General features: G+C 38.9%; 1 protein-coding gene across 1 annotated transcript; it reads right to left on the bottom strand.

Annotated features, from left to right (window-relative positions):
* Positions 1–3,188: 3,188 nt before the first annotated feature.
* Positions 3,189–12,008, bottom strand: LOC140937882 (epithelial sodium channel subunit alpha-like). The gene is made up of 12 exons (XM_073387455.1): positions 11,679–12,008; positions 10,769–10,889; positions 9,367–9,700; positions 9,029–9,147; positions 7,944–8,107; positions 7,131–7,241; positions 6,318–6,429; positions 5,592–5,670; positions 5,217–5,274; positions 5,056–5,102; positions 4,596–4,671; positions 3,189–3,728 (listed from the first exon to the last, which is right to left on the bottom strand). The coding sequence occupies exons 1-12, from the start codon at positions 11,961–11,963 to the stop codon at positions 3,555–3,557; spliced, it is 1,680 nt and encodes a 559-aa protein (XP_073243556.1). The 5' UTR covers positions 11,964–12,008; the 3' UTR covers positions 3,189–3,554.
* Positions 12,009–19,607: the final 7,599 nt, after the last annotated feature.

Genomic DNA, 19,607 nt, shown 5'->3' with positions numbered 1-19,607 from the left:
GCCAGGCAGCGCCGCAGTGTAGCCTAGCGCGCTGTTTTGGCATAAGTGAACAAAAGAAAATGGCGAAAGAGTTCACGACTATCTGAAGTCCAAAAAGCCGAATAACTAAAACTCAACGGAACATATGCAAGAATACGCAACAAATTTTGCTCGATAGATGACATTTAATTTTGAACAGTATCTGAAGGGAAAAAAAAACATCTGTTCAGGTCAGGGAGGCTGTTTTCCAAGATAACACCGGCCTCAATCTGCACAATTCTTTAAAAATACACCATACTTGGCCTCATTCAATTTAATTATTGTTAATCATTTGTGATAGTAACGTTTTGTCCTCAAGTGAAAATAATTTCCCATATTTTTCGGTTGCATTATAAATCTCTGTTATACACAATGTTTTTGGATTTAAAAATAAGCCGAACAATCGAACAATCATTAATAGCATATCGGATATTTATCTCCATATTGCTCAGCATTGTACATTGTCACAGTATTGCCTGAGGTGCCATCATAGCAAGTTAAAATGGTGAATAGATCAGGTTTGTAAATAATAAAATGCAAGATTGTAAATTTTGAATATTTTGGTATTATAATAAAATGGACAAGCGACTTCATTCAAAATTCAAGCTGGGGTGATGCAGCTGTTGGAGGAGATGATAATTAATCATCAACAGTAAGCGCATATCACACGACACGAATTAAAGCCTGGCAGGTTTTGGCTTGAAGTAAGAGACCGCTTTTAGTATTCTTTGAAAAACTCATGCAAAATTACCATACCAACAGTACCAATGATATTCGGCTATATACTTCATGCTCGAAGCATCGTATTGGCTGTTTGGTAAACGTTGGTGACATTGAAGTTGCATAAAAAGTAATTAAATGTCCTCTTTTGTCAAAGCTTTTTCAATTATTCATCCTTATCTAAAGAAAAGTTTTATATTAGGGCAACAAGGCTGATTAAACACAAAGCTTTAACGTTACGTGCGTTTTAATTTCACACTTAGAGAATATAATTTTTAAAATAATCTTTTACTTTTTTAAACGTATTACATAACTGCAGAGATCCTCGGTGGATATAAACTTAAAGGCAGGTTATGATTAGTATATGATAGTGGATTTTTTCTTTTTCTTTAATTTTTCTTTTACCCTGGCCCTGCAGGTTGTTCAAACGTTGGATAGCCGCTTTCCACTGGATAAAGCGCGATTGGTTTCCCTAATACTCTCCGCTGGATAGTGATTTATCCGGTGGAAGCGCTATCCAACGTTTGACTGAACAACCGGGGCCTGGTGGACAAGACCTTTGAAAGTCTAATGTTACATTACTTTGATTGGTGTTGTGGCGGCTATTTACGAAATAAAAATGACAATGCTGAATGATCAGAATGACGATTATTAAAGCAGAGGGTCATCGGTGCGTTAAGAATCCTGCCAGTACGTAGTTGAATCAAAATTGATCTCTTAGAGTCCTCTAAGCGCGAGATGATAAAGCACATTAATGAGACTGTATTCGTCTTTGAGTTGGATGAATAATATCGTATCAGTAATAGGCCCACATGTGAATCCTACTTAGGGGCATCAACTACACCGCGACTTAAGCAATCGTTAATTTAGTTTAATAGCATTTTTTCTTTCCTTAGTCATGCTCATTATATTTTACATTAATGCACATTCATATCACCTCACATATGCTACATGTTGGAAATGAATGAGAACATCTGAAATTTTCGACAGATGGTGAATTCGCTGCTTCGGTTAACAGGTGCTGTAATAAAAGCCCTAAGTTTACGGTGTGTAATAATATTAAGTCCTTACCTTTATATGAAGTCAAGTCCTTGCTGGCTAGTAGCTTCTTATAATTCACGTTAAAATAAATAAACAACAACGATTTCACTTGCTTAAACAGAATCTTCAATAAAGAACCATTCTTAGTGGTCTACCTAGCGACTGGGGACATGCAATGAGGGCACGTTTTGTTCGTGAGCATCAGCCACACAACGTTTGATAAGGGAAACATCCGCTCTATTGACGCAAACTGGGACGATTTACGCATGACGCCAAAAGGTTCAACTGAGATCACCTATGCATGGCAGGGTCAATTGTTGTCAGTGAATAAATCTCTGTATGTAATAAATAAATTAGAATAAAACGTAAGGGAAATAGGACAAACGGCAGTCATGTACGGTTTATTCGCGTTTATTTGTGAGGTATTAACATTATATAATGATCCACTAGTAAATAGCTTTTCTCTCCTTGGCAACAGGCATTACGAAAGATTATCAAGGCCCGTGACTTGATTCAGGTGTGACTTAGAATAAATCAGTCCAAAACTTTGAGCACGCAACGTCCCTCTTTCCTTGTCTAATCTCTACCAAGCGAGCACTAGCTATCCAACCATAAGACTCAATTAATATACAAATATCTATCTTTTGTAAACTTAGTATGTAACTTTTCGTTGATTGTCCATTTAGCCTCCCATATTTGGCGGACTCTAATAGCTTACATGACAGTGGCCAACTACTTAGATTGTCTTTTCTTTTACGTATCCTTATAGTAGATGCACGTAATTATGTCAACGAATGTTAATATTATTGTCCTGTGTAAAAATAAAGTTGAAGTTGATGTTTTTTGCCTTTTGAGCGGTGGACTATCAGCTGAGACTGCTTTCGTTGTTTTCTTTGGAACGGTCATGCCATCGTAGATAAAGAATGACGTTAGAGTAGCAGCTTACGTGACAACGCCCTGTACGTCACAAACATTATTGACCCTCACCCTCAAACCACAATCACGTTCTTAAGGCCATGTTCACACTATACTAGATAGATTTTGTGCTGGCAGGAAAATCGTATATTGTGCGCAAGTCTACGGTACATATATAAAAAGCCACCCAAAATAAACATTGTTTTTGATGTTATTTTTTATTCAGATTTTTAATGGTTAAACATAACGTTATCTAGTATGCTTAAGTGAATATCACTAAACACTCACTAAAGTGGGAAAAGAAAAGACTGACAAACATCAATAAGCCATTTCCGAGTTCGCCCGGGTCTCTGTATCAAAACGAGGTTAAGTACTCAGCGTTTGTTATGGAAATGATTTTTCATTCTCATGCAAATAAAACTCATTTTCAGAAGAAAGGTTGTGCACTTGGCCTCATTTTGAAAGTGCGGGTTTTTGGAACTCGGAGCGAAGTGGCCTATTCCATTGCAAGGAACTAAACTATTAAGGTGGCTTGCTACAGTTTTCCCGGCGGGTCTCGAAGTGCATGGCACTGTACGACATTGAAATTGACAGAAGGTATAGTTTTAACCTCAACTCTTAAAGCAAATTCAGGTGCCAGAAGTTCTTATTGGTCAAGTTGACCAGTCAGTGTGTATATATGGTTAACCGAGCAGTCTTCATGCATATGCCCTTCAATAAACACGTCCTATGTAATAAATATTGAAAGGAACCCCTGTCAATTTTGGAAAAAAGAAACAGCAGCACAAGTTAAAGGAAAACTGATTTGCTACAGTGAACGGATATATACTGTATGCATGAATCATTTCATAGCTGCTACTCTAGACACGCTCTTCATGCTTTTGTTCTGTGTATTGGCGCGATCTTTTATCAAATTTATCGATAACAATGTGAAATACCAACGCGAACAGTTCCAGGAACTCAGCCACCGTAAGCACAGAAAAGCCAATCCAAAGCCCCAGCTGACCACCAATGTCGGACACGAAATCCACTATCTGTGAAATCAACAAAACGAATTATGGAAACGGGGAAGTCGAAGTTACATTGCTTCTGTTTACTACTGCGTTGAATTTTGGTTCAGTGGTGAACTGAATAAAGAAAGTTACGTGTAATATCTAGTTTGTGGAGTGACATGAAAGGCCGGTTGCGAGTTAATTGTTGGCCTTTTTTGGTTGAAGTGAGCGTCGCTATGGAAATTTGCTGCCGGTTTCTGTTGTGTCAGGCCATTTATTCTATTAACCTCTTAACTTTTCGTTTTTGTATTGGTGAAGTTTAGTTAAATAGTAAAATAAAGTTATAAAATCAGCCCTTTACTAACGGTGCGTCTTTGTTGGTGAAGTCAGTACGGTTCCATTCCACTATAGCTGAATCAATCTGAACAGACCTTTTTGGTATTCAGCTCGAGTGAAAGGCACAGAAAATGAAACGAGACGGGCCTGGCTTGGGTTTATTTCATACACAGGAAAGTGTTGTGTGACCCCTGCGTCAACTCGGTTTCTTTGTTTTGAGGAATGCGGAAATGGTCCATTTTTGGTAGGTTCTCTTGATTTTTTTTTCACAGAACTGTTCCCAAGTATGGTTGCTACAGGCAGAGAAGGACCTCTTGGAAACCACGTTGACTGATCAAAACCTTACGAAGAGGTTTTTTAACGGCGCTTGCATTTTTTCCCCACTTGTTCTTTGCCGTCACTGTACGGCCTGCTTGGTAGGCGTCGAAAGGAGAGGGGAAAGGTGGAAAATGGAAGAAGGAATCCGAGAGAGAAGGAAAGAGACTCCTCTCCTTGTCCCTTTCGCGTTCCTCTCAAAGTCAAAGATTTCTAATAACTATTAGTGGATGATCTGCAAAGTTAACTAATTGGTACCTCGTAAGATCTCTGCTCTGTTATCATCTCTAAGTTCAACTCTTCGTAGAACACTTGCACTTTGCAAATATTCTCTCTGTAGAATTAAAACAGCTGATTAGCATTTACAAGGCAGGTTGAGTTGTTTTTATTGTTTAAGTTTTTTGCATTACATGTTTGTTGGAGTTGTTTGTTGCACGTAAAATATTGCAGTTATACTTTGTCGTAGCCTGCGAGAATTCGAACAGCCGCCTCGCATCACGTCGGAGAGAGATGAGAGGCGCATGTATTTTTAGACTACCATTCTTGACACTGCTATTGTTGGGCTTGTTGTATGTCCCTGGTGTTCTGAGCGTTGTTGGTGTTGTTGCTGCTGTCGTCACTGATATAATTTTTGTTGTTGCTGTTGTTTACGGTTTTTGTCAGACAAACACAATACAAGAAATTGCATGGGAAACTGTTTGTAGACACAAAACTTTACCTGAGATTTCCCTCTTCGGTGCGTGAATATTTTTCAACGTAGAGTAGCTGTGAAACGTTAAACAAAAGGACAGAGGTAAAAACACAAATGTATGCATCCTAATGTTGTTATCCTAGATTTATTTGTACCAGAGCTAATTAATGAGGTAGCTGTTCATTTACCTCGTGTTCCTCTGATGGCCAAATAGCAAACGAAGAGCTTCTCTTGAACCCCTCCTCACTAAAAAAAAAGAAAAATCGTGGCAAATGCTCGCTTCTAAATAATTAAGCACAATATAGCTTATAAATATTTTATACTGTATAATCTTTATTTATAAAAGTAATTAAACCCCACGTCCTTGTTTGCCTCAAATTCAAATAAGACTTAGGCCTTGTGTGGACAAAATGGCATTCAGCTCAATGTTTAGAACAAGTATTGCTGTCAGTAGACAGGACTTTCAAAAGCTGAATTATCGTTTATTTGAAAATAACTGAAAAAGGTTTCTCACTGCGTTTAACTTATTTCACAGTTGAATAAAAGACGATTTTTTCACTAACCTACATGGTGGTGGACATGACTTTGTACAATTTAATTTGTTTTCCTTGAACTCCGTCTGGACAGCGCTAAGGCACCTCGCTGTTAATAAAAAAAGACACTAAAATTAGAACCCGTTTCATGGAGAAAACCTTTCCCAGTCGGGGGTACAAGGGTCAAGCTAACTAGCGAACGTTTATATGAGACAAAGTAAAGACCCTCAGTTCAGGTGCCTCTTTAGTTTGCCCGAGCAATCAGGTCGCCCCATGGAATCCAACACAGTCTTAAATTCTGGATTCCAGATTCCAGGTTCTGGACTCCTGATTATTTCAAGTAGAACTTGGATTCCGGATTGCAATTGTTAGTGGATTCCGGATTCCTTGAACTGTATTCAGGATTCCAAAGCCCAGGATTCCGGATTCAACCAAAAAAAAAAATTCCGGACTCCGGATTCCACTAGCAAAACTTTCCGGGATTCCAGAATCTGAATTCCCTTATATTGGGCGAATCAGCAGTTGACCCTGCTGGATGAGCCAAAGTGGCTGGGCTAAGAGGGTGACCCTACCCGAATCAAAAAATGGGTGAGCCGGCTAAGCGGATCACCCTTCTAGTCGTTCCAACTTTTTGTTTCTCATGTAAACTGTTCGCCACGTTCTGTAAGGAAATGTATATAAACGAGGCCTTACTGTTTAATGGCAGCTAAATGAATCCATGTATTAAGAAAAAAATGGTTGGTTTGGTCTGCTTACTAGTCTGTAAATCTGATACATTGCAGATGCGTTTGTCATTTCCAGGAAAGCGATACTCCATACATCCGCATTGTTGGCGCTGATTGTACGCTAGGCAAGATTCTTTGCAAGCCTGACAAATAATCATGTATTTACACGTTGTTTAAAATAGAAATCAAAAGATTAACTAAATATGCCGCCAATAACTTGATACTTGATTTCAGTGAAGCCTTCAGTTAATAAGCTATCTCCAAATATAAGTTTCGTTGCTTACTTACAGTTTATAAATATGGGAGGAACATGTTGGAAACTGACCGTGGACTGGCTAGCATGCGCACCTGCCAACCTGGTGCATTGTTTGGCGAGAATGAACAAAAATCTGTCAAAATGAGCGCAAAGCCCGTGCGAAAGAGAGAAAGAAGGAGAAGAAGGAGAAAAAAAACACGGTTCCTTGTCTTTTTGTTCTCCTAGCGGCTTCGCTACTCATTTGCCCGCACGACAAACAAAACTGTAAGCGACACAGGCTACGGACCAGCCCGATGTTTTAGTAGCTTAGCTATGACGGGTAGAGGAAAAGGAATAGTTTGGCGTGTTTAAGACTGCAAAGGGCTCTGGAGGAAGGAGGGAGCGCCCTTCGAGTTTGCAAACGTCCCGTTTTATTTTATTACGGTTAACATGACTGAGTTAGTTATTTATTCATTTTTTACTTATTCATATTAACTAATTATATGGCTATTAATCAATAACATCATGACTACTGCGATTACAAATCAGTTTTACAAATAAACAGTCACAATATGTGCAGTCAGAAGTGATATTGGGGGTTTATCGTACCGTTGCGGAGTATACTGCCCCAAAGTGTTTTGTGTATAAGTTAGAGTCATCTCTGTAAACGTCTTTCAAACATCGCCTCCTCTCGAACGGATCCTCTCGGATGATTCTCTCCTAAAATAAATTAAAAAAGAAGGGCATGTCTATACACTACAACTCTTTACCATTGTATTACGCGGGCGTTCAAGTAAAAATGGTCGGGACCAAGAAACAAGATTATTCTCTTTTCTCGGGACATAAAAGGAACGAAATTACTGAGACTCTGTCAAACATTTCGCCTAATGTAAGGGAATCCAAGACAGATACTGGACTACATACCGTCATCTTTGTCAGTGGACCGTGGATCTTGGATTCCGGATTCCAATCGTTACTCGTTAGTGAGATTCCGGATACCTTGAGGTGTATTTCCGATTCAAAAACTCAGGTTTCCGGATTCCACAAGCAAACGATTTCACGGATTGCGGATTCTGGATCATTCCTTTACATAGTGCGAAAAAATGCTGATAAAGCAAGTCACCATCGAGCAAATCAAACTATTGACTAAAGAGGCCCTAGAGTATGGCGAATCAATTATTGACCGTTAGTACTTTTCAATGCAATAAATATAAGTTATCTTTTTAATCATGAGGAGAGGCATTACCGGGGGACTGCAGAAGTAATGGCCTGGAGTAAAAGACAAAGGTGACTTTGGATTAGCCAGCAGTGTTATCATGCTATCAGCAAGTTAGCATTTCTCAGTTCCCAACAAGACTTTGAAGGAACTGAATATGGCCACGTTGGTCGCAATTAACATGGGCAAAACGTCCAGTTTCTTACCTTCCTCAGTCCGATCATTGTCGCGTGTCCTGGTGAGAGACTGATTCCCCGCTCCAGTGGAAATGGCATTTCCCCCTGAGTAGAAATGTCCATTCTGATACCAGCTTCTGCTGTCATAACACCAATGTATTCCTCTTGCTCAACATTAAGCTCTAAGGTAAGTCCTGTATATGAAATGGAAATGGCTATAATAAATTTAAAATGACTTGCTATATACAGGGGACCTCTTTTCAAAGGACACCCTCGGGACCGAGGCAAGTGTCCCTTGAATAGAGGTGTCTCCTGCATGAGTTTGGGCTGGGGTTTGTTAATAATTAAGCCACAAAGACAACATAAAGAAGTCCTCTTTAACTTATTTGTTGAATTCAAACAAGTGCAGTACATTGGTTTGAGTGAGATAATTCAGTATGTGAAAGCTTCCATAATTGTGATTAGTGTACACTTAAAGATATCAACCCTTTTTGTTGAGTGCTAAGTTGTCCCCTGAATAGAGGTGTCCCTTCAATAGAGGTAATAGGTACAAAGGTTATGTGGGCGTTTTTCCAGGACCAAATGTTTTGTCCCCTGAATGAAGGTGTCTTTGTATACAGGTGTTTTAACGGAGAGGTTCCACTGTAATTTAATTTAGCGAGTCGGTTCACGTTAGTCTGAACTGCAAGAGGAGGTATCGATATGATCATAACTTTAAAGTTTTATTTTCAAATCAAGTACCAGACTTATGAATCCCAAGGGGGTCAAACATCCAACGATTAGAAATCAAGATTAACTTCCTTGTAGTAAATGATGCCCCTTCAGTAGTTTCCTTTCGGCTGACAAAAACTTGAGTTTTTGTTAGAAGGTCTGTAGTTATGGAAAGGTATCCAAATTTTCCAAAACGTTTTCAAATAGGAATCTACGTTTCGACACTTCGATTTCATTATCCGCATTTCCAACAAGGAAACGCACATCATCATCATCATCATCATCATTATCATCATCATCATCATCATCATCATCAACATCATCATCATCATCATCATCATCATCATCATCATCATGAAAAGCAATTTCAAAATAATTTAATGTAAAATCTCATATCACCATACCATGAGATGGTCCGGGCTTGTTGGATTTGAAGATTGGTGCTGCTTTTCCACTGTTAAATATGAAGCAGTTGCCGTATTTGTAGTGCCAATACTTAATCCAGAACTTTGATGACTCATTACTGAAATAAGCACAATATGATAACAAAGAAAATTTTAGTCAAGGTGACGTTGTGTGTGTTTTTTTAAATATACAGTATATCTCGACCATGAAACGTATAGATTTGTCCATTTCTTTGTAACGGTTAAGAAGTAAATTATAAAGCGTAAACGGCAGCATCGCTTTTAGCTCTGGCTATTTAAGCTATATATTAGTTACAACAGTATCATTCAAGGCTTACCTGCATGAAACGCCCCTGTAAGTACATGATAACACCATATCCTCAAAATGATGACCCAGCTTAGAGAGAACTTGTTTATCCTCTCTAGCCATAAGTACGGCTATCTCTTCTCTTCTTAAGAAACTTGGGTCAAGCTCATCAGGATCCTCAAATAAGTATTCGTATTCTTCGTCATCGATGTCTTCACCATCTTCATCGTTAGGCCAGTAATAATACCAGTCCTCAGTAGTGCTCTCAAGAGTAGGCAAAGAAGTGGTGACGGGGTAGCTGAGGTCTTTTGATCTTCGTCTCCTGTCACTGAATGATTTGTTTTGTGCTTCTGAGTCAGAGGAATTTTCCAGGAGCCGAGTAAATAATGAAATGAATGAAAAAAGTCAACAAAGCATTTCAAGGGAGCCTGAATAAGCCCCACTCACACAGGGAAAACGTATCACATAAGCCAGTTTTCTGTAACCTGCGATCAGGAGTTTCCTTTTTCCGGAAACGGATCTCGAAATTCGGAAGAACTAATGATTTTGGCTGGGGAATCAAGCCCGCCGTGAAGCTGTACTACTACTGGATCTCTTCGAACAAAAACAATGGCGTATATCAAGTTTTTTATTATTATTAGCTATTATTACAGTTTGGTGAAGATGAAATTCCTTGATAGCCCTCACTGCCCTAATCAATATGAGGATGCGGCGGATTTTGCCATCAATTCTATGACTGACTGTACCAGAGATACTCGGAACTGGATGATTTCAGATAACCTTATGTTACATGACGATAAAACAAAATTTTTGGTTCTAGGTACTAGGTAGCAGCTGGCGAAGGTTAACATCGAGTATTGGGGTTGGGTCGACCGATGTATGTCCTGTAACGGTAGCTAGAAACCTAAGCTCATCATGTTCGATGAGCAGCTCTTTATGTCTACTCATATTACCAAGTTATGCGGTGTTGCCTTCAGTACCATATTCACAATACCAAACGCATTCGCAAGTATTTGTCTCAAGAATCGACGGAAATGGTTGTCAATGCATTTACATCTCGTGTTGATTATTGTAATAGTCTTTTGTCTGGGCTGCCCAACTACCACCTTATGCGGAGAGTTTTGAACGCCTCTGCCTGACATCTTTTTAGAACTGTACATCGGTGATGAATTATTACTGCTTTTGTCTGTTTCTGTATTTGGACCGAAATGTTTTTCCTATAGACCCCAATTGACTCGGAATTGGAAAAATGAACCCTTCGTCCGATCTCAGTGCAGTCACTATGCGCGTCGGTTACCTGTATAAACCTTTTAAGATGATTGAACAGCATAAATATTAATGTCAGGACAGAATATGAAAGGATAAGTCGTTTCCTTTAATATTGCGATGGATAATAAAGAAATCTCATTTTATTGACTTTTTATTATACATACCATGTTCCAACAATTGCTTGATAAATGTGTCCATTTCACTGTATTGATCCATGGCTAGATAAAGCGACTCTTTCTTAATGGCATTGAAGTTGCAGAACGTAACGGTTGGGAATGGAAGATTCTGCATTCAAGTTAAAAAGAAAAAATATATATTTGCTTTTATCATAACACATGTAAATGAAGCTTGAAACAACTTTTCTTTATTAACAAAGGTTTAACTATCCGCTTATCAATTCATGTAAGTTAATTGAGCAACTTTTTTCCCCCAAAACCGTCCAGATTTTTCCCAAACATTTCATAAAAGATTTATTCTGAGTTTTGTCACTTGCTTTTTTTTAAATCAGTTTTTTCAAACCAAATAAGACAACGAAACTTTCAAAATGAAAGTAAACATTACTATAATTCTGAAGAGGAGAGTCTGAAGGAACGTCTTGGCGGAGGAAATGTTTCTCAGTGTATCGGCCTTAAAAAGAAATCATTTTGCTGATCTCGGACAGCTTCTGATCTGTAACCTTTTTCACAGACAAGACCTTTTTACAATAGCTGGTTTTTATTTCATCGGCGAGCACAGTAGTATTGTTGGTTTGTAAGAAAGATATTAGAACTGACGAAAACGGCTAGCATGAAACTACAGCCAGGGATCGAGCCACTTTAAGCCCCAAACTAGCTAAAACTGGATCAAGATTCGTTCTATCTTTGAAATGCATGATCAAGATACAATTATCATAGCTTTTTTGCCAGTTTGACCCAGTAACGTTTACTGCCTTTTGTCCTTTACCAAGAGCCTTCACTGATATGCCAACGAAAAGTTATGAATTTTTAATTAACCAAGTAAACAGCACCCCTATTTGAATAAGAATTGACCAAATTCAGCGAGGATCAAGAACGGTGAAATGGCAGCTATGCGTACCGTAGCCGTTTCAAGCTCAACCAATGTAGTGAGCGGTCTTGATTGGTACTTTTTATACAGCATGTGTAGTTGTACCGTTGTCATGGTTACTGCAGCCACACAAAGCAAAATCCAGAATATTGTGCGGATCCAGTGCCGGGATGCGTTTATCCTCCCAAAACCATGCGCAGAAGTGTAATCACAAAATTCTCTGATGAGCGACCGGAAGCTTGGAGTAGGTTCTTTACGTTCAGCATATGTTGCTAGCGCGAGTTTTTCTGGACTAAATTTGTCTCGTAGTTCCATCTCTACTGAAGTCTGACGAAGTTCATTGTTTTGCCGATACTATAATACCTGTTAATCAAGAATATAATAAACGTGTATTTCATCGTACTAAATCGTCTCGTACATTAGGTAGATTCACACTATAGACCCTAAAGTGCAGTTAAAGTGCACTTTAGTTCAAGTGTACTTGAAAAGCACTTGAAGTGCACTTAGCTTCTAAGTAAAAAATGGTGTTCACACTAAAGTTAAAGTGTGCAGTTTTGGTTGGAACTAATCCGTCTCTCGGAGCTTAATTCAGAACACGTCTTTTAAGACAAAAGCCGTAGAACTATAGCAAAGCGTGATTTTCCCTTTATTGACAACAGTTTTCTTGAACAGTGAGGATAACAATGGGGCAGCCCCATGGTTTCATCGAAGCAATCGAAGTATGCATGGGAAACCTTCTTTGATGTTCTAATAGCTCTCCTTACCAGTATTTTGAGCTCGTTGCTTCAAGTATTGAAAATCGTATTGCATACTATGTATTCTGTCTATCGGCTGACGTTCTAACGCTTTCAACAAACCGCTCTTTATACTAGTCGTAAATGCCACTCCATATCCCTCACTCTTTTCAGTCGATGAGCGCTTTAAAATTGTTCTTACCGTGGTCCCCACTCTCACGCTAGAGCTGTTCTGTTCCTTCCGTTTCTTATGCACTTTTCTGGGTCACTTGAATTTCTTTGAGTAAATGTAGCCGTTGGCTCGCTGTTTCTTCCATGAGACGTGAGGTTGACTTATCTTGCAATTATGGATGCTTATTGCTGCAGGTGGACACGAAAAAGTGGCTTGAACGAGTTGACGAAAAGAATAAACTGCATTCAACGAATTGCGCAACAGGGAAATCGCTCGGTTGTGGAACATAGGTCATTTCGCTTCCATAGCAAAGTCTAATGCATTAACGTTCACTTGTTTCCGCTGTCAAATACAGTGAAAAAAGGAAATCGTAAAATTTCTGCACTAGCTCATGATTCAGAACTGAGAAAAACCTACCTACATTTCGTGGAGATTCTTATCCTCGTTCATCAATCACTGTTGCTCGGCGCTTGCGAGAGTGAAATTTGTGGCTCGAGATGATTGACACTTTGATAATAAACATCCGAGTCGCTCTGATTGGATTGAGTGCAGTCTCAAGGAAGGTTTGGACCTTACTTGAGAGCGCACTTCGCCACTTTGAGGTTTTGAAGTTTTGTGGCAACTAAGTACAACTAGTCAAGATCAATCAAGTGAAAAAGGACCCGTTCACACAAAAGTTAGTCTCAAGTGCAATTCAAATACAATTTAAGTGGACATGAAAAGTCCAGTGTAAAGTATTTTCCTAAGTATATGTTCCTCGGTGCGAGTCACTTGTCTTTTTTCATACTGATCCAAGTCTATTTGTAGGCATGTTTGGGTGTGTACACCATTCAGATTAATTTTATTCCAGCATAGTCGCATCCCTTCTAACGCTCTCTATGAGAGACATTATTTTGGATTGGCCGTCTCCAAGCATAGTGAACTTTATACGACTTGGAACCTGGAATCTACGGGGTGGAATCCAGAATCCAAGACTGTCTTGGATTCCCTTCAGCGCGAAATATGGACAACTTTGTGTTGCGCTGGACACGAACGCTCCGTCCACGGTTTGGTGTCTGCATTAAAAGCGTTTGATTGTGCATCGCTGGCTTTCAATTTGGTAAAATTCAATTTATGAATTTTTCAATTATAGTTTTTAATCTCGCCGACCGGTTAGGTTTGTCTTTTGGTCAACTTGATTGATCAGCGAGATGTGCGTTTTAGTCTCCGATGATCTGAAGCTTAATATGTCTACAGTTTAGATAAAAATGTTAAGTTAAATGTTTAAACTAGTGGTTAGTTGAGGGTAAATGTAGAGGCTAACCCGATCTACTAAGAAGCTAGTAAACAGCACCTGCGATGCGACAAACTAGGGAGTCCTGTGAATCTGTCACGGGCTGAAGCTAGGCGGGTGCTTCATATACTATGTTGAGAATGATGTTTTTTTCAGTCACTGACACAGCTGACTCGGAAAAAAATCGCTTTCTCGCCACAGTAGTCGAACCTATGACCGTCCAGTTACACTTTGAGATGCTCTACCACAGAGCTGTAGGAATTAAACTCCTGCGTGCATCGACTGAGGCCATAAACGTATGTCAGTTCAAACTTAAGTACTTCATTTCTTGTGAGGCACGCACTTTCCACAAATTTACTTGATGATAAACCTGAACTGAGTCTCGAGTACCCGCTGGTTTTCTTAGAAGGCAAATGAAAGACGCATTAACGTGAAGTGTTACGGTTCATTAAAGTTGCAATATACATTAATTATTTAAATATGTGCTTTCAACTGATGATAATAAACTCAATAATTTCTCACTGAAAAAACTAACTATTCATTCTTGCCCTTACAATAGTCTTGAATAGTATAATAGATTGATTCATATTCAAATTAAACCTGCCCGGTCCTTATATTAGGCGCGAAATACATTGACTTACGAACCATTCATTATTAATACGTTTAAAACTGAGGCTAACAAAAAAAGCAATTAATTCACATCGGGAGGATCGTCTTCCCTGCATGCCGAACACTGGGCATGCAATCTTTCTTTTGAAATTTGCGGTTTTAGGCTTTTTTTGTGATCGTTTTTTTTTTAATCTTGACTTAAGAAATATAAGGCATGTCTTTCGGGCTTCCATATGGTTCTTCGTCTTTTCCGCGGTTTTCAATGGTTTTTTGATTGCCACTGATCCTGAATACGAACAATTTAGCAAGGCGGAGAATCCGGCAATTTGAAAAAGAAGCCCGTAATTCTCTCACCAGTAAATAATAATGGAATGCAGTTGTGAATATTTTTTATTCTTATATATATTACTTTCTCTTAGCTAATGTTGATTTCGGTTCCATGGTTTTTGTTTGGCCCCTCCGACCCTCTAATGGAATCATGCAGATGTCGTCTAATCCGTTGGAGCAGATGGTAATATTCACATTATACAAAGATAGACAAAACGATTTTTGCAACATGCGGGACCCAGCAAAATTTAGACTAACACATTACATACACAAACCCACAGCGTCAAGGAGGAAAGGGCCACTCATTTAGTGAAACACTGATATTGGAATAATTTTCTATGCTTCAATGTTGTCAGGTCGTAGGTGCGAATTATGTATGTACAATTGATCACTTTTGTGATGTACTACCGTTCAAGAGAGCTTATTTTTATTATAAGATGTATGGGCATAACAGTTCAATAATTTACTAAAAAGATAAACCGTTATTGAAATTAGGAGGTCAGTCAAATATATTTATTTTACCAATAAAAGGGCAGAGAGTTAAAAGAAGTTACTGCAGAATTATGCTGAGCTACGCAATAACTAATTATACTAGGAATAACATTTCAATTATCTTCACGAAATGTTACGATGTTTATGATCATTAGGCAGACACCCATTGAATTAAAATCTGCCTGTCTTAAATTATTTCCATGAACCTATTTCATTTTGGACTTGAATTGCCGGGCTTAAGTATTTACCTTGTGTTCTTTAGTGTCCTTCACTTAGTGGAAACCGCTAACACTAAAATGTTCTGACTCTTAAAAATTGTTAACTATTTCTTTCTATCTACCTAGCTTTCCTATATTTATTAGGCCTATTACTGTAGACAATGGAGCAGTTAATTACACTCTTTCATGAAGTGGCAGATTAAAAAATGGACACAATTTTATCCGGATCAACTCAGGCTAACTGTCAGTAGCAAAATACACAAATTCGTGAGGGCTAGGAAACTTGACGGGTCATATGAGCTGAAGAAAATAGGGACCTCTGCACGGGAACGTCATTTTGTGTGCGCTTATTTGAGTAATGTTATTAAATTGTCCAAGACAAACGTGACAACTCTTTTGGGGGCAAATTCGAGACTAATCTCGTACCCTCAGCGTAAGACAGAGTGAGATCTGGATACGAGATTAATTTGAGAGCATTGAAATTGAGTCCCAAAATGCAAGGGTACAGTCAAGCTTTGTTGGTATCATGACACCAATAAAAAACTTAAGTAAGACTGTGTTGGTTGTAAAGCCCAACCAGGGACATGGCCGTAATTCGGTGGGGGGGTAGGTAGGTTAGAAAACACCATCTTCGCGTCCAGAACCGGGCGAGCGGGGTATTCAGTCTTCTGCAGTACGAATGAACAGCCGCATAAGTCCTTTTGGCAGGAATGCAGAGTGTCTTTTGGCAGGGTTTTTGTATCGAAGCGAAGTGAAACCATATAAATATATAAATGGCACAGTTAAAATGTCGCAGCCGGCCTAAAAGTGCAGTAGCTACTGACAGCAGAATCCCGATTTCTCGAACCCTTCGTTTCTCGTAATTCCCGAAACCAAATTCTGTAATCTTACCTCCGATTTTTAAAAAACCTCCCGATAAATTTGCATTTTCCTGTACCTAAATATTCGGCTACCCTAATGCACGATATCTCCAATAATCGTGGGCTCTTCACTCTTACTATACCAGATTTTCTACTCAGTTAATTTTCATGTCCTGAGATCTAGAATCAATCAGCTATTAGTATCTTTCTCTAGAAGTGGTGTAAGAATTTGGAACAAAATTCCTCTTGCGTTACGTGGACAGCACAAAGACCCTTTCAAGCGTAAATTACATAAATTACTGATCAAGGTTTTGGAGTCTGAGGAATTGTATGTTGATATGAGAGCCATTAGCAGTTCCAACCCACCTAAACTCCTTATTCAGTTAAAGTGTTCTCCTTCCTTATATCCATAGTTAAATTTAGTATCGTACTTGTTCAGTATTTCCAGCTGGCAGAACCCGGTTTTATCTATTTATTTATTTTTTCTGTCATTTTTTTTTTCTCTTTATATACTCTCTTTTACCTTGAACGTCGTTCTTATCGTTGGTTTGTAAAATCACGATTCTACTGTAGATATATGTTCTCCATTTTAATTGACTAAAATCCCAGGCATAATTCATCATAACCAGCTACTGTCGACCAAATTTGGAAGAACTTTGCGATATGTGAACTGATCGATGATGTCACAGAAGTGCAGCAAATTGCCAGATTTTTGAACGGTTAACAGAGAAGACCTGTGGGGACAAGGTTGAATACAAAATGGTGGATTATTTCGTTTGTTTCAGTCGTTTCACGAGGAAGACTGATTAGGCGAACTGTTAGCTAAAAACATAGCAAGAACAGCAAGAAGACAACTCAACGGGCGACATCTGCTATTTGGAGAATATTTGCAGAACTTGAACAACTCTACATCTCCTAAACTTGTGAATAAACATGCATTATGGAAAATGAACTAAGCATCAAATGGTCAGGAGGTAGGCATGTTAGCTTGTTGAAGGGGAATCGAATCAGTCTTTCTTTATTTCACCAAAAGCAGAAAATGTGCGTTTTATTATTGGAGCGCTTAGCCTAGTAAAATAGGGCCTGGAAAAATACGTGAAAAAAATCTCTGGAAACATCAATATCGAGGAACTCCAAAAGATCAGCCTAGTAGGCGCAGCCACTCCCAAGGAAACTGGTTGCTTCTCGGAGCACTTGGCCGTGAGAACTGCTAAAAAAGAAAAAAAAATGATGATAATAATAATAATGCTATGGCATTTTAGTATACGAACACGCCATGAAATTGAGGATAGGAGATTGGATCTATCGATCATTGACAAAAGAGAGAACAACTGCCAAATTATTGAGTGACGTGGCAATTCCGTATGATGGAGGGGTGAGAGCAAAAGAGGACGAGAAAGTAGAAAAATATCAAGCTCTCGCGAGAGAAATCCGAAAGATGTGGGGCGTAAGGACAAAGGTGATACCCTATGGGCAGAAATCAGAGACAGCCAGCGGTCAATTTGCAGGCTCATGCCTGTTTTACATTTCTTTCAAAATATTGGTACAGAAATGACAAAATTGTTGTTAAAAGTAAAGAGTCAAGTTTTAAAGTATATATTTTATATCTTTAAAGGCAATGTAAAAGTACCAAAAGCTTTCTTTCGTCAAAAAAAGTGTTGCGCAATGCCCATACGTTCTAGTCACGCTTGTTGTCACGGGTTGTCACGGACATCACACCATACCAGATAAAAAATAGAATCGGAGGCTGCTATCTATCCAAAACAGCGGTTTTTCCACGTATAATAATATATTCAATGTAAGCTTTTCCGACCTTGATGTTCAAAAATGGGGGACTCTTGTTTTGCGCTGCAAAAGCGACAAAAACTGTTCATTTCTTCGGCAATTTCGGGCGCCATTGGCTCGTAAATTTATCAACATCTTTAACTTCTCGAGGAACCTTTTTGGATGCAACATTCTGCCGTAGAATTGGTGACGATGATGATGATGATGAACTTTATTCATGTGTCGATGTATTTAGCTGACGCTAATTGGGGACACAATGAATGGTTTAAAGTGAAAGATGAAAGGCCCATGTTTGTACCGCGACGTTCGCAGGTTTTCGGCTGCACCTTTCTCTTCCCGTACAATCGCTTAAATATTGGTAATTTTAGCTGATATACAGTGTTTGTATGGCGAGATCAATATGACTGTTGTATGGCGCTGGCGTAATTTGCCGCGCGAGGAACCGAGAGGAAATGAGTAAGGACCTCAAAACTTCGCACAAAGTATATGAAGGTATGAAATTCCTTTTCAGTTCAATGTAATTTTTAAGAATTTCTCTCTCGCCATACAAATCCTTATTAGGGTCAGACATTTTTTAAAGGCCATCCGTAATGCGCATGCTTAGCGGCCATACTGTCCTCAATTTCTGCCCATGCATAGTGATGAGGGCCTTGGGGACAATACCACTGAGGTTAAAAGAACATCTGAGGACCATAGGTTTCGACACATCCATTGAACTGATTCAGGGATGTGCCCTTTTGGGGTCAGCAAGGATCCTTAGGAAAGTGTTAGAGATGTAGACCAAGGCGCAAAAGTAAACTGAAGGACGTTTCTTGGCTCCCCTAAGCAACAGGTTGCATTGTTACCCGGAGCCAGCACCTTTATCTGAGAGTATTAGCAATAATAATAATGATAATGAGAATAATAATAATGATAATAATAATAATAATAATAATAATAATAGTAATAATAATAATAATAAGGTTCTGGAAGAAGATGAAATAAAGCATGAAGCAATAAAGGGGAATATTCAGACTGAATACTTCAGAAGGGTGCGAAGTATCCTGAAATCCAGATTATCAGGGGGAAATATTATGAGGGTTATTAACTCAAAAGCGGTCTCCATCATCCGTTATGGAGCAGGGATATCATTAACTGGACTAAGGGGGAACTGAGAAACATGGATAGAAAGACTAGGAAGTTGCGGACAACCCAAAATGTGATGCACTGGCCCAAAGCAATGTAGATACGTTATATATGAAAAGGGCGGAAAGCGTGGGAGGTTTAATAAGTCTGGAAGATTGTGTTGAACTGGAATGTGAAACTCTTGCAAAGTAATCCAGCAAAGCAATGAGATTCTGCTTGATGCTGTTAAACGGCAGGATGTGCTTAAAGAGTCATCTGAAGAAAACTTGAAGGAATATACAGAAAGGAGAAGGACAGGTGATTATCAGGCAAAACAACTAGTATAAGAAAGAGAATTGAAGGAGAGGATATATCGCCATTACGT

The sequence above is a fragment of the Porites lutea genome, chromosome 5, assembly GCF_958299795.1.
Source record: "Porites lutea chromosome 5, jaPorLute2.1, whole genome shotgun sequence".
NCBI classification, from domain to species: domain Eukaryota; kingdom Metazoa; phylum Cnidaria; class Anthozoa; order Scleractinia; family Poritidae; genus Porites; species Porites lutea.
The sequence above is the reverse complement of the archived record's forward strand: the minus strand, read 5'-3'. Positions and strand labels throughout refer to the sequence as shown.